Source organism: Ursus arctos, unplaced genomic scaffold, assembly GCF_023065955.2.
Source record: "Ursus arctos isolate Adak ecotype North America unplaced genomic scaffold, UrsArc2.0 scaffold_36, whole genome shotgun sequence".
Classification (NCBI taxonomy): domain Eukaryota; kingdom Metazoa; phylum Chordata; class Mammalia; order Carnivora; family Ursidae; genus Ursus; species Ursus arctos.
Window position 1 is genome coordinate 7,849,748 of NW_026623050.1, and position 14,521 is coordinate 7,864,268.

General features: G+C 56.4%; 2 protein-coding genes across 6 annotated transcripts in view; both read left to right on the top strand.

Moving 5' to 3' along the window:
- The window catches only part of MAPKBP1 (mitogen-activated protein kinase binding protein 1), a 52,663-nt gene extending 44,739 nt beyond the window's left edge, over positions 1–7,924 (top strand). Inside the window, exons 23-31 of one of the 4 annotated variants that reach the window (XM_057306261.1) lie at positions 1,317–1,553; positions 1,970–2,136; positions 2,374–2,519; positions 2,622–2,819; positions 2,987–3,071; positions 3,373–3,656; positions 3,878–4,477; positions 4,906–4,991; positions 5,467–7,924. In XM_057306261.1, coding sequence (XP_057162244.1) covers positions 1,317–1,553; positions 1,970–2,136; positions 2,374–2,519; positions 2,622–2,819; positions 2,987–3,071; positions 3,373–3,656; positions 3,878–4,477; positions 4,906–4,991; positions 5,467–5,694 — 2,031 coding nt within the window. In that variant the 3' untranslated portion in view covers positions 5,695–7,924. The remainder of the gene's footprint in view (positions 1–1,316; positions 1,554–1,969; positions 2,137–2,373; positions 2,520–2,621; positions 2,820–2,986; positions 3,072–3,372; positions 3,657–3,877; positions 4,478–4,905; positions 4,992–5,466) is intronic. The other 3 variants (XM_057306262.1, XM_026479965.4, XM_048218474.2) reach the window with 3 other exon arrangements.
- A 135-nt stretch (positions 7,925–8,059) lies between these two features.
- Positions 8,060–14,463, top strand: JMJD7 (jumonji domain containing 7). Of its 2 annotated transcripts, XM_026479951.4 has the most exons (8): positions 8,060–8,164; positions 11,705–11,858; positions 11,933–12,186; positions 12,558–12,614; positions 13,109–13,204; positions 13,396–13,472; positions 13,681–13,840; positions 13,935–14,463. In XM_026479951.4, the coding sequence occupies exons 1-8, from the start codon at positions 8,101–8,103 to the stop codon at positions 14,021–14,023; spliced, it is 951 nt and encodes a 316-aa protein (XP_026335736.1). In that variant the 5' UTR covers positions 8,060–8,100; the 3' UTR covers positions 14,024–14,463. The 2 variants fall into 2 exon arrangements, with proteins under 2 accessions (XP_026335736.1, XP_044248444.1); XM_044392509.3 differs by lacking the exon at positions 12,558–12,614 and having other exon boundaries at positions 8,072–8,164.
- Positions 14,464–14,521: the final 58 nt, after the last annotated feature.

The window sequence follows — 14,521 nt, forward strand, 5'->3', positions numbered from 1 at the left end:
AGGTGAAAGCAGGGCTCTCTGGGCCTGCCCACGTGCTGTACCCCTTGTGTCCAAGGAAGGGCCTCGTGGGAGAGTTTGAGCAGCTCGTCTGGTCCCAGGTTAGGGATGACGAAGCCCAGGAGTCTCCTTCCCGTAGGCCAGGTGGGGTGGCCTGCGAGGTCTAGTCACCACTCGCAGAAGTGCTCCACAGTTCAGCTGCTGGGGGCCTGGGAGTAAATGTGAACAAAGAATAGGTGGAGGTGGGGAGTAGACAGGGGGTGTCTGAGCCAAACAGTTAGAACTGAGTTAGAGTTCAAGGGGCGCCTGGGTGGTTCAGTCGGTTAAGTGTCTGACTCTTGGTTTCAGCTTAGGTCGTGATCTCAGTGCGGTGGGATCGAGCCCCAAGGGCCCTGGCATGGGGCCCTGCTTTTTGCTCCGCTTAGGGCTCCATGCTCAGAGGAGAGTTTGCTTGTTCCTCTCCGTCCCCCTCTGCACCCCCCCTTGTGACCATACGCCTGTGTGCGAGTGCTCTCTCTCTCTCTCTCTCACCCCCCAAATAAATAAATGGATAAAATGTTAAAAAAAAAAAAGACAAGTTCAAGAACAGCAAATGTTCGAAGAGTAGGCATCTGGAGAAACTATAGTTCTAAAGACTCCAGGTTGGGAGGTAAGCTCAGAACTTCCAGAGCGGTGATTTAGAGGGACAGGGCCGTGAGAGGACCAGTAAGTGGGCGGCTACTTCAGGGCAGCCAGAAGGAGGGTCAGGGCTTTCTGAGCAAGCCCACGGCAGCCCCGCCCTCGCTCGTGCCACGTCAAGACTCTCAAGTGGCAGCACTAGCATTGGCACTAGCAGCTCCATGGAATGATGGTGGTGTGGTGCCTCTAGTGCCTTCTGACCAGCCCAGGGGCTCAAGGGTGGACCGCTGGTTTGTCCCTGGTGCTCTGAGTGGACTTGGGGCTGACCTCAGAGTAAGGGAGATCACCAGCTCCGAGGGGTCCATGACGCCAGGTGAAGGCTGGGACTAGAAGGTCTAAGACAGGATGTGGAGTGAAGCTAAGAGCATGAACTCTGGAGCCAGACTACTTGAGTTGTGACCTGCAGGCAGGCCACTTCCTGTCCGTGGGATTAGATGGGCTGCTTAAGCCCACTGTGCTTCAGTTTTCCCATCTGTAAAAATGGGGATAATAATAATACCTACTTCATAAGGTTGTTGTGGGGACTAAGTGAGTAAATACATGTACAGAAAGTGCATGGCACACAGTAAGTGATACGTGAGTGTTTGCTGGTGCTATTGGGTGGTGGTTGTGACCCCTCCCTAACCCCTGCCTCACACCAGGCACAGGAGACGGCGGAGTTCCTGGCCCCAGCTCCTGCAGCCAACCAAGGACCCAGAAGAAGGGGCCGCTGGGCTCAGCCAGGTGTGGAGCTGAGTGTCCGCTCCATGCTGGACCTGCGGCAGCTAGAGACACTGACCCCGAGCTCTCGAGGCGCTAGCCAAGACTTGCTGGCCATGACCCCATCTTGTCCTGGGAAGCATGGTCAGCAGGCCCCTGAGACCTCCCATGCTAGCCAGGTGAGCCAGCCTTCTCCCAGCAGCCTTAGCCAGCCTTATGCCAACAGCTGGGGCCCGAGCGCTGGGCCAGCTGTGCTTGCTCTGCCCCTGTGGTAGGTATATGGGTGATGTGGATTGCAAAGGTTCAGGCTGGCTAAGCTGTATGGTCTGGTGATTGCGGTGCTACCCTTTGTCCTGGGCCAGGTTTCTTAAAGGGGTCATGATATTAAGTGGTGGCTGGAGGTTAGCAGTCCGGAGCGTGACAGAATATAGTTATTCCAGAAACTTAAGAACATTAGCTGGAGTTCTCCTCAGAATGGGAATATTCAACTTCCCCCAGAATTGATGCACACCAGATCCTTGCCCACCTCCCCCTCTTTTCCCAGACCCTCTCTCACATCAGCAGCCTCTTGTAACACCCCTTTGTGTGTTCCCAGAAGGAAAAGCCCCCTCGGCCTCAGGCTTCCCAACCCTGTTCCTGTCCCCACATTATTCGGTTGTTGTCCCAAGAGGAAGGGGTGTTTGCCCAAGATCTGGAGCCTGCACCCATCGAAGATGGTATTGTCTACCCGGAGCCGAGTGACAGCCCCACCCTGGATACCAGGCAAGGGTCCTTCCCTCACCAGACCTCAGGAGCCATGCAGTCTTCCTTTCCCAGGTTCCCCTTCCCTGAGCATTTAGTTAGGGGAGGGCTGGCCCAGGTTCCTCAGGGCTTGCCCGCCACTTCACCCCTACCTTATCCCCAGTCCACTCACAGGTCGGGGAGAAGGAAGCCAGGTGTCGGTGGGGCTGCTCACCCCTGCTGACTGCCTTTTCTTTCCCCCGCTGGCCTTCTTGGAAGTGAGTTCCAGGTGCAGGCTCCAGCCCGAGGGACCCTGGGAAGAGTGTATCCAGGCAGCAGGGGCTCTGAAAAGCACAGTCCTGACAGCGCCTGCTCTGTGGATTATAGTAGCAGCCGCCTTTCCAGCCCCGAGCACCCCAACGAAGGTGAGGCTGCGACTTTGAGGGAGGTCAGTGGACTGAGGTGGGAGTGGAGGCTCTGGCGATGGTGGGTGCAGCGTGATGCTTCTCTCCCCTCCCCACATCCAGACTCGGAGAGCACGGAGCCCCTGAGTGTGGATGGCATTTCCTCAGACCTTGAAGAGCCAGCCGAGGGTGATGAGGAAGAGGAGGAAGAAGAGGGAGGCACTGGCTCCTATGGGCTGCAGGAAGGCAGTCCCCATACCCCAGACCAGGAGCAGTTTCTAAAACAGCACTTTGAGACTCTGGCCAATGGGGCTGCTCCAGGTGTGGTCAGAGGGCCAGTATGTGGTCACCGTAGTCTGCCCTTCTTCCCTCCTTCCCTGGCTGAGAGGGAGGGTCCAAGGGCAGGCCATGCTCTGGGGTTACCATCTAGGGGAGGCAGAATCTGAGGGGAGGGCTTGCTTCAATTCATGATTTCTGTACCTTGGTAGGGGGACCAGTCCGGGTACCAGAGAGGACAGAGTCTCGGAGCATCTCTTCACGATTCCTGTTGCAAGTGCAGACCCCCCCGCTCAGGTACTTCTCCCCACGGCTGCTCTCACTCTCCTACAAGGAGCTGTGTCTTACTTGACCTCCCAGGGCTCCCCAAAGGGCTAGTCCTGCCCCTGAGGCAGCAGGCCGCTCTCCTCCTTCCAAGGCTGTCTTCTCCCCACTCCGAACAGCATTTTGCACTCCCAAGTTTTGGGACAACCAGCCTGCTGGCTTTGTGCGCGCCCTTCTCGCCCAGAGCTTCTGGTGCTGAGAGAGCTTCTCCCCGTCTTGGCAGGGAGGACTCCTAAGCCTTCTCTGGGCCTTCTTCCACATTTCCTCCCTGTAGGGAACCATCTCCCTCTTCCTCAAGCCTGGCGCTGTCATCGAGACCAGTCCAGATGCTGCCGGCTTCGGGTGAGCAGCTGAGAGGCAGTGGTGCCAGTCCTCCAGGAGCACCCCCAGAGGCAGAGCCCTCCCCTGGAAATGCTGGCCCTCAGCAGGCAGTTCCTGTGCTTTTGCCAAGACGCCGTCTCAACCCTGACAGCAGCTGGGCTCCCAAGAGAGTGGCTGCAGCCAGCACCTTAGGTGGACTCCAGAAAGCCCAGTCTGTGCAGAGTCTGGTGCCGCAGGGTGAGGAGCCTGGTGGGCTCAACTCCGGGGTGCGGGGAGTATGGAGCGCATGTGCATGCTAGAGGAAGGAGGGCCTGATTTAGCCCTGATGTGTCACGGTGCTTGCCACTGGGTGTCCTTTAGTAGGTATGTGCAGGGCACAGCAACTCCTAGTGAGCTGTGAGCCTTAGCGCCTGGGATGCCTTCCTCACCGCCTGACCTGTGTCTGTCTGTCTTCTCAGCAGATGACGCCCCTCCACCCGGCCCATCGCTCCTACGGGAAATGGAGGCCCAGGAGGGCCTGCGCTCCCTGCCACAGGCTGATGGCCGTCTGTCTCGGCCTCAGTCCTACCAGAACCCCACCACCAGTTCCATGGCCAAGATTTCCCGCAGCATCTCTGTCGGGGAGAATTTGGGTCTGGCGGCCGAACCTCAAGCTCCTGCTCCCGTCCGAGTCTCACCGCTCAGCAAGCTAGCCCTGCCCAGCCGGGCTCACCTGGTCCTGGACATCCCAAAGCCACTGCCTGATCGTCCTACCTTGGCCACGTTCTCACCTGTTACCAAGGGCAGGGCCCCTGGTGAGGCAGAACAGCCTGGCTCCCCAGTGGGCCTAGGAAAGGCTCACAGTACATCTGAGAGGTGGGCCTATTTGGGGGAGGGTGCCCCTCCCAAGCCTAGGACAGAGTGCCAGGCTCAGCCTGGGCCCAACAGCCCCTGTGCCCAGCAGCTGCTGGTCAGCAGCCTCCTCCGAGGCCCTGAGAACTTGCAGCCCCTACCCCCCGAGAAGACTCCCAGCCCCATGGAATGCACCAGGCCAGGGGCAGCCCTGAGCCAGAACTCAGGTGTGCACAGCTCCCCAGCTCTCATCTCCTGCCCCATCCTCTTTCTCCTGTCTCTGTTGTCTGCTCTCGGGCTCCATCCCATTTCTGTGCGTCCAGCCTTTGGCGTTTTCGTCCTGTCTGCTCCTGTCTTGGTCCATAAGTCACACCCCTGATGGTGAGACACTCCTGCCAACCTTCACGATCTCCTTGTGACCCCTTGTCCCTTCATTGCCGTCTGGCTTCTTGGGCTGGGGCTGGCCCTCCCCTCAGGACCTTGTTTTCTGTGTGGTGTTGGTGGGCGGTGTTGGGAAGGAAGGAGGCAAGGAGAGGGCAAGTAGAGGGGGTGTGATCCTGTGGGTAGGCCTCTCCTGCTCTCAGGGGCCCCTGGGTGGGGAGGCCTGAAAGGGCAGCTTTGCTAGGCCTTACTGAGTTGTATTTGTCCCTCCCAGAACCAGCAGTGAGCCTGGAGGAGTGTGAACAACTTGTGGCGGAGCTCCAGGGCAACGTGCGCCAGGCCGTGCGGCTCTACCACTTGGTACGTGTTGGGCACTCACCGTGGGGGAGGCAGCGCGTCAGCAGGGCTAGCTGAGTGTCCAGAACAACCACAGGCTCTACCACGGACGGGTGGGTGGAACAATCAAGAACAGCCAGGGCAGAGGAGGCGAGGGAGTTAGAGGCCAGGGCAGGCCTCTTGAGCCCAGCACCTACTGATCATCTCTTCTGGAGACTTCCTCAGTCTGGAGGGATAGGGGTCAGAGACCATATGTCCTAGTTTGCCTAGGACCTGAATGTCCTAGGACCATCCCAGTTTATGCCTGCTATCCCAGTGTGATTATTAATAATAGCTGTTGTCATATTCAAAAACGATTGGGCCACCCTAGCCGTAAGGGACAGTCCAGAGGGCCTTCTTTGGGGGCAGGCTAGACGCAGGTAGGGCCCTCCCCTTTATATATATATGACAGGATGTTCCTCCACTGTTCCTCCGACTCACTTCCCGGGTCTTGCTGCAGGTGGCTGGCTGCAAGACACCCTCAGCGGAGCAAAGTCGCATCACCCAGCTCCTCAGAAACACCTTCTCTTCAGTGCGGCAGGAGCTGGAGGCCCTGGCCGGGGCGGTGCTATGCAGCCCGGGTGGGAGCCCTGGGGCCGTGGGGGCTGAGCAAACACAGGCCCTGCTAGAGCAATACTCAGAGCTGCTGCTTCGGGCGGTGGAGCGGCGCATGGAACGCAGACTCTAGTTCCAGAATCCTGCTCCAAGTGAATGCTCCCCCTATTCCAAACTGTAGCCCCTGCTCCACTCACCAAAACCTGCGGGGATGCTTGGAGTGGAGAGCAGGGATCAGTGTTCAGAGGGGAAGCAGCTTTCCCAGCTACTCCTCATGGGGCCCCTGTATTTATTAATTTATTTCCCTGACTGTTGCCTCACTTTCTTGGAACTCCTGCCTCCACAGCCCCTTCAGTGGCTCATGCAGGGTAGGTCTTGGATCTTTGTCATCTTGGTGCTGTGAGGCGTAGGAGGGCAGCCTGCCCCATCTGGGGGAAGTTGGGAAGGCTGGCCCTCTCTTCTTAGAAGCCATTTGAAATTACTGCAGGGATCAGCTCCCTGGGGTGGAGCACACACAGGGTATTCGGTGGGGTAGAAGTGAGAGGCCATGTGGAATCAGTGCCCTTCAGCCAACAGCGGAGCTTCACCTCTACCTCCACTTCCCCTCCCACACCAGCTGCACTCCCCTGGCTGCCAGAACAGGGGTTATCTGTTTTCCCCAATTCCTGGCAGTTCCCAAAGGCAAAGCCCTTTAGCCCTCCAGGGCGTTCCCAGCCATCAGGAGGCTTGAGTTGGTATCAAGGCCTGAGCCCCCACATTCCATTCCCATTCCCCCTCTAAGAGAGCCCTAGCATTCTCTCTCTCCCTGTGCACCCCTTTCTCTCCTGGCCAGAACTTGTGGAGACAGCTGTGGGATGTTGCTGCAGGACAGTAAAGCCCTCTGCTGGGCAAACATAAAGCCCTGGCCTCCTTTTCTCAGCCCCTTGGTCTTCCCTGTCTTCCCCATCCTGATCCCCAGCAGGCTGCTAGACCCAGAGGCCACCTTCTCCTTGCATCCTGAGTGATGCCGGTGTTAGAACTTCCCTCATGGTTTACAGGGCACCAGCCCATCTTCTAAGGACCTTGGCCACAGACAAAGTCTACACACATACACACACACACACACACACACACACACACACACACACAGAGTTGACTGTTCATTGCTAGAGTACTTGGCTGGCTGATGTGTGCCTCGTTTCCCTTCATGTGCTACTCCTGCTTTACCACCCTGGCTCATGTGGAACTATCAAGGAGCACGGAAAGGACTGGAACACACCTGAATTCTGGATTCTTGGTGGTGGTCACAGCCTAGCCAATATGAGATGGCTCGTAGGTTTCTGGTTTGGGTGGAAGGAGCCTCCTCAAAGGCAGTGCTGGGCACCCAGGATGCTCTGGATGCTGGAAGTTGAGGGGAGGGGGAGGCACATGGAACTGCAGAAGGGGCCAAGAGACACACTGGAAAGGTGGTAGGTGGGACAGGTAAGTGGTAGCAGGGAGGGGGTAGATTAGAATTTGAAGGGCAGCTGTAGGAGTGAGGGGAAGGATATAGGGCACGGTGGGCCCGTAGAGTAGGACCAAGTAGTGAAGCAGTTGTTGAGGAGTTGGGGTGAAGAACACGTGTCTCTGGGCCCTACTGCTTCCCTCTGCCTCAGGTAAGTCAGGATAGCTTTCCCGAAGATTCAGGTCAGAAAAACCAAGTCTCCCATGGACAGGCCATGGGGTCTTGCTGGTTCTATAGGCAGAAACATAGAAAGAAGTTGGTTTCCGTAGAGTGCCCAGCTCTTGTTTGCGTCAGCTGGAGTGCACCAGAACAGATGAAGCCGATTTCACCCCCACTTTTCTCTACTACCACCACCTGCTTGGCCAAACGGCAAACAACTGCAGCTGAGGGTGGGTGGACCCTGGCAGGGCTGCAGCTGCCCATGTGAGGGTTAGGAGTCTACTCCACTCCCCCTCCCAGCACACTAGCCACAGCCCAGACCAAATAGGGCTCAGGCCTGGCCCTCTGGCCTGGGTTCCTCGCGATCCTCAGCCAGCCAGTCCCTCAAAGGAGGGAGCTACACTCCCCCTAAGGTTTGTGAGAAGGTGGCCGCCCTTTCCTACCCCCAGCCGAGCGTGGGGTGGGAGAGGAGGTCTTGTGGTCGCTCGGCGCCCGTCCCCTTCTGCATGTCTGAGGCCACCGGCAACTGCCGCCCCCCCCCACCCCTGACCAGATTTGCCCTGACCCAGTTTTGAACCCCCTCCTCCTTATTTATAACTTTTATACTTTGTCCAGGCCATGGCGCTTCCCTCTTCCCCAGGTCTCACGGGGCGGGGGCTGTTTTTAACTTGTCCGTTTGTATTGATGTATGAACTCGTCAATAAACACAATCATTTGTTAACTCTAGGAGGCTAGCGAGTGGGGCAGGCGGGAGAAGGCGCGGCTTCTCACAGGTGCTCGGGTTCGCAGAATCGGGGCGCGGGGGCGGGGCGGGGCCCAGCGGGGGCGGGGTCTCTCGGGGCGGAGTCTTCAGGGGCGGGCGCGTGGTCCCGCTGCTGCTGCGGCGGCGGCGGCGTCATGGCGGAGGCGGCTTTGGACGCCGTGCGGAGGGAGTTACGAGAATTCCCGGCCGCCGCAAGGGGTGAGTGGGTTCGCGCAGAGGCTGCGGGGCTTCGCGTCGACCGCCGGGCAGCCTCAGGACGCGGGCGGGACCTCGGGCATGCGGGGAACCAGGGCCCCGAGTCGGGTGCGTCCTGACCCTCCTGGGCGGCCGACACCCCGGTTCCCCCTAGTTCGTGTCCTCAAGGAGCGCAGAAGCTGTGCACCTGACTCGTTGCTGGCCCTTCTTCGATCTTTTGCCCCACCCCCGCCTCGTGCTGGGTCCTCAGCTCCCCTGCTTCCGTGTCCTCGCGGCTTTCTGGGGTGACTCTTCGCTTTACTCCCAAGGCCCGGGCCAGGCTTCCCCCTGGTATGTTCCCCGCAGTCAGCCCGTCCCGAATAATGGGGTAGTCTGTTGTTGCCCCTCCCAGCCTTTCCTGTCGCTAAGTCGTAAGGCGGTCGGATGCTTCCTTTCCGAACGCGTTGCTGGAACGCGTTATTCAGGAACAGACTTCTCCGAGCTGGTGCAGAGCTTTGGGAGAATTGTAGGCAGCTGTGCAAGTAATCCCTGGCTCTTCCCCTGCTTGGTTTATTTTTCTCTGTCCTTGATTCCCTCCCTCCCATTTCTGTTTTACTATTAATTAGCAACATGTGCACGTGGTTAAAAAAACGATTTATAATGTAAGCATTTTTCCCATTCTAGGCCCCAGTTTGCATCCTTCCAGAAATACTCCATTTATATCTACACATAGACCCCCCCCCACACACCCGCCTATATATCTCCTTTGTATACAAGTGGTAGCCTGTTAAACGCACTTTTCTGCACTGTGTATCTTGAAGATCGCCCCATGTCCCTCTTCTTCAGTCTTTTTCTCGCCTGTGTACTAACTAGTGTTGTAATTTGCTGGATCAGCCTAGTATTGCTAGGTGTTTAGGTCATTTACAGTCACTTTTTGCTAATGCTGCGACGAATATTTTGAGCACCTTAATACTAAGCACCTCAATGTGTGAGGCTCTGATCAGTGTGTTTAGGATACATCACTGAATACAAATCTCTGCTTTCATGGACCCTACATTCCAGGTGAGGAGACAAGTAACCTTAGATAAACTAAATGAGTTAATTATACAGGAGAAGAAATGGATTAGAAGATAAGTGTTGTGGGAAAGAAAGTAACGGAGAATAAGAGGCTGCAGGCCAGGTATGGGGTGGGGGAGGGTTCCAAGTATAAATAAGATAGGGTAGGTGGGCTGCCTGGGTAAAGCAACATTTGAGCACAGGCTTGAAGAAGGAGGGGAAGGGAGTGAGCTGCTCAGACATCTGAGAGAAGAGCCTTGCAGGTAGAGGTGCCTGAGGTGGGAGTGTGCCTGGTGTGTTCACAGAACAGTGAAAAGGCCAGTGTGGCTGGAGCACATGTGCAAGTATTTTTGTTGGTTAAATTTCTAGCAGAAGAATTGTCAGGCCCAAGAAATTGTTTCGATCCCTTTTGAAATTCTCTCACACTGAAGCCTCAGGAGGGAGCAGTAGCCATTCTCTACAGGAAGTCTTTTAATTGGAGGTAGTAAAACTGAAATAATTGCAGAAAATACAAAAGGTAAAAAAAAAAAAAAAAGGCAGTTTCCACATATTTAAAGAATCCCAGTGAGAACAATAGGGAGATTTACAGAGCCCCCCAAATCACCTTCCCAACGTGACTGCTTTGATGGGCTGGCCTGACTGGAAGGCCCTTTGCCAGTTTCCTCCCCTTGCTCCCTTGTCTGCTTGGCAGGTTCCATCTTACCTCTCTAGAAGGTGAAGCAAGCACATGTGTCAGCTCTTTCCTTTTCAGTTTTCTTGGGCCTGCCAGGGTCTTCCCACTCCGTTCCAATTTTTGAGCTAAAGACATTTACTTTCCGACTGCAAAGCAAAGACGACCGGTGTGGAGACTGACATGAGAGAGAGAGAGCATGACCTCAGAGGTGAAAATTAGTGCAGCGGCCGCCGACTGGGGCCAAGACGTTCAGGCTAGATCTCACAGGTGAAACTAAAAAGCCAAGCCCTGTGTACCCTTTATAGAAGCCAGGAGAAAGGCATCCCAGTCTGAGTGAGCAGCAGGAACAACGTTTGGCTCCACCTGAGAGTGTGGTAAGGGGCCAGCACTAGACCGAAGGAAACCAGACTGGAAAAGTAGGTTGGGCCTGATCATGTATCACCTTGAATGCATGCCAGGGTGGACTATAATTTATAAACCATCAAAGGAATTTTTTTTAACTAGGGGTATGACAAGATGCGATTGTATTTTAGGAAGATGACTGGGGCCAGGATGAGGGATGCCTTGAGAGGGAGTGGAATTAAGCCAAGGAAACCAGTTAGTTGACTGCAGCAACCAGCCAGCCAGGAGATGTGGGAGAATTTCTTCCAATCATTAAGCCAATATTTGCTGAGCACCTGCTGGGCTCATTCTAGGGACCATTCTAGGTCCTGGGGATACAACAGTGAACAAGACTTGCATCCCTGCTCTTCTGGAGCTTACATTCTATTCTAGGAAGAGAGACCAGTAAACAGTTTTTGCTAAGTGAGATGCATAGTGTGTTACGTGGTGATGAACGAAAGGGAGAAAGAGGGGAAAAAAGGGAAGGGGTGTAGGATTGTTGGGGACAGGTTCCAATTTAAAAGGGTCGCCAGGGAAGGAAGCGTCATTGAAGTGACATTTGAGGACCCGAGGAGGTAGTCTGAAAGTAGATACCAGCAGAGCAAAGGAGGGGGTGGTTTGAGAGACAGAGGAGGTAGAATCCATAGAACTTCGGGACCATTGGTAGGGTGACCGGAGAGAAGGAGAAGGAAGAGCCAAAAAGAGTAGATTTGTGAGAAGGGACACAGGGCCACTACAGACATGTGCGCGGGTGGCATACTGCACAACCTGCGTAAATGCACGTGGTAGCGCTGGGTGTCCGAGGATGGTGATGCTGTTCAGTAGGGTCCAAAACACAGTTCAGCCCTTCCCTTTCCTCTTGCGGTTTCGTGTGGCAGCCTGTCTCCCCACTTGGGTTGTAATCTTCTTGAGATGACAGTAGGATCATCACTTGATACCTCCACATGGGCCAAATCAAGTACTGAGTACGTTCAAGGTGCTCAGTGAGTATCACTGTTGGGAGGGTGCTTTCCAGAGTCTTGACTCTCCCACATCAGCCTGTGGCCTTGGGGCCTCTGCTGTATTCCTTCTGGAGCTCCCTGCACTGCCTAAATGGCTGCCTTCCCTAAAGGCTGCCGGGAGGTTGGGCCCTGCAGAGTGGGAAAGCCGAGGGCTCACCGTACAGGGCTGGACATGGTCTCAAGGAGGGTTTGGGTTTGGGTTGGGGGCTGGCAGCATCCTCTGGCCCTGCGGACTCTTATGGCCCATCTTGGTGTGTTTATGGGTACTTCACGCTTTCTCCCTTAAATTTCCCTCATTCTTCAGTTCCTGGTTGTCCAGGGTCCCTTGGTCATCAGTGGGCATTATCCAGTGGTAACAGTGTGTCCTGCCCAGGGAGGGCATCTCTTATGCAGACTCTGGGGCAGCAACTGGGTGCGGTTGGCTTCAGCCCCCCACCCCCCTCTTTCTCTCAGAGCTCAGTGTGCCTCTTGCTGTGCCCTACCTGGACAAGCCCCCCACTCCACTCCAGTTCTACCGAGACTGGGTCTGCCCCAATAGGCCCTGCATCATCCGTAACGCCCTGCGGCACTGGCCAGCTCTGCGGAAGTGGTCTCTCCCCTATCTCAGGTGGGGGCTCCCCTGGGGGTTGTTGGGTGGTACTTCGTGGTATCCGGGTATGGGCTGAAAGTCCTTTCCTCCAGAGCCACAGTGGGCTCCACAGAGGTGAGCGTGGCCGTGACCCCAGATGGTTACGCGGATGCCGTACGAGGGAACCGCTTTGTGATGCCTGCCGAGCGCCGCCTGCCCCTGAGCTGCGTGCTGGATGTGCTAGAGGGCCAGGCCCAGCACCCGGGAGTCCTGTACGTGCAGAAGCAGTGCTCCAACCTGCCCACCGAGCTGCCCCAGCTGCTGCCTGATCTAGAGTCCCACGTGCCCTGGGCCTCTGAGGCACTGGGTGAGTGAAGGCATCGGCCGGGCAGGGATGAGATGGGAAGGAAGGAGTCAGCTCTGCTTGCTCCTTCTCCTTTAAGTGATGACTTGGCTCACGCTCTTGGCCCGTCAGGGTCAGGAGCTGTGCACTAAACACTCAAGTCTCCAGGCCACGACTTTGAATTGAACTACTGAACATTGCTATCCTCCTCTCTACCCCAGGGGAGGAGGCCCCTCCTGGAGTTCACCCTCCTCTGCCCCTTCTCCCTGTTTTCTCTGTGTGAGCTTCTGGTCCCCCCGCCAGGCTGTGGTCCGGCATCACTGTATGGTGGTTATTCCCAGCCTGGCCTTTGAGGATGGCCCCTCTTAAGTCACTCTCTTACCTCTGACCTACAGGAAGGATGCCTGATGCTGTGAACTTCTGGCTGGGGGAGGCGGCTGCAGTGACATCTTGTAGGTGTCAAAGGGATACAGAGGTGGGGGAAGGAGGGCAGAGGAGGCCAAGAGTGGAAGATTGAGTCTGGATGGAAGTTAGACTGACTGTTCTTTAAGATTTCTTCTGGGATTCTGGGGTTTGGATACGACAGAGAGCCTCCCAATAGCTCAGGTTGGGGAAGGTCCCATGGCACAAGGGGTGGAGGGCACTATTTCTTCTAGGACTCTAGAAAGTTCTCCGAAGGCCAGCTGGGTCAGGGGTGAACTCAGGAGAACCCTGGTTGCTTGACTTCCCCTCTTGGTAGAGATGAGCCCAGGGCCTGGTGAGCATCAAGTCCTTGGTGGGCAGAGATCTGAAATGCTGAACGCTTGCCCAACTCCTCAGCATCCCCTTGTGCCTGCTTTGTGCTGTCCTATTATACCATCTGTCACATCTGTCTTGGGTGCAGGGCCCTGAATGTGACCGTCTCGCCCTCCTAACTCTGCCCCCTGGGCCTTCTTTGTATTGGCAGTACATAAGGACCACTATGAGAACCTCTACTGTGTGGTCTCAGGGGAGAAACGCTTCCTGCTACATCCACCCAGCGACCGGCCCTTCATCCCCTATGGTATGGGGCTCAGCCTGCAGGGGCTGGAGAGCAGGTGGCCCAAGGTAGAGGGAGGGCAGCGAGGACCCTGGGCGGGCTGATGCTCCAGGCCAGCGGTGTGGACGCAGCGTTTCCATTGCATTCGGATTAAGTGGGAGGAATTGAGAAGCCGCAGGCCATTTGAGTGCCCCCATACCTTTCTCTGGTTCCAGAGCTGTATACACCGGCAACCTACCAGCTAACTGAAGATGGCTCCTTTGAGATGGTGGATGAAGAGGCCATGGAGAAGGTGTCTGCTTTGTTCCTGGGCCCTGGGGAGGGGGAAGGGTCGGAGCCTGGTCTCTGAGGAGCAGGCACAATAGAGCTGGGGAGACCTGACTCTGAAAGATCCCTAAGTGCTGAACAGGGCAGGGCTCGTGGTGTTTACCTTTGGAAGGGACAGAGCTGGAGGGCCTTGGGGCTTTGGGCCTCCTCCCTGGCATCTGTTGTGTCCCCAGGTACCCTGGATCCCACTGGACCCACTGGCACCAGATCTGGCCCGGTACCCCAGTTACAGTCAGGCCCGGGCCCTTTGCTGCACCGTGCAGGCCGGTGAGATGCTCTACCTGCCAGCCCTCTGGTTCCACCACGTCCAGCAGTCCCATGGCTGCATTGCTGGTGAGAAGCACCCATCAGGGCAGCTGGGGGATGGGTTGGGGAGGCAGTAGGTAACGAGGGGACCTTCGTGCTCAGGTCTCCATTTTCCCCACAGTGAACTACTGGTATGACATGGAGTATGACCTTAAGTACAGTTACTTCCAGCTGCTCGACTCCCTCACTAAGGCCTCGGGCCTCGACTGATGGAGCCCTGGTGAACATTGCCTACAAAAACTGGTGGCAAAGGTCGTGTCCCTCCCTGGCCAGGTCACTTCCAGAGGCAAAGTATGCCGGCTGCCAGCCCAGCTCAGCTTGGGATCAGCGATGGAGAATCTGGGGAGGTGATCAGGAGGTGCCAGACAGGTCTGGGTGGGGCTCCCAGGAAGTTGCCACACAGGTGAGGCAGCAGCCTGTCCCCGGGGAGGCGTGGGCTTCAGGCTTCAGGCGCAGCGCCGCCTGTCACCGGCACCGCGGCCTTGGGCAGCCTACCACCTCGGAGCACTGGTGTCCTGTCTGTAAAACAGAAAATGGTGCTTCCTACCCCACGGGGTGTTGTGAGGCTCGGCGAGAGATCTGTAAGGACCATAAGGGCTGGCACAGAGGGAATGCACAATAAAGGTGACTGTGATTCACGTGTGCGGAGACTCCGTCTCGAAGATGTCTTCTGTGTTCTGGTGAGGGCTGGAAGGTTCAGGTAAACAT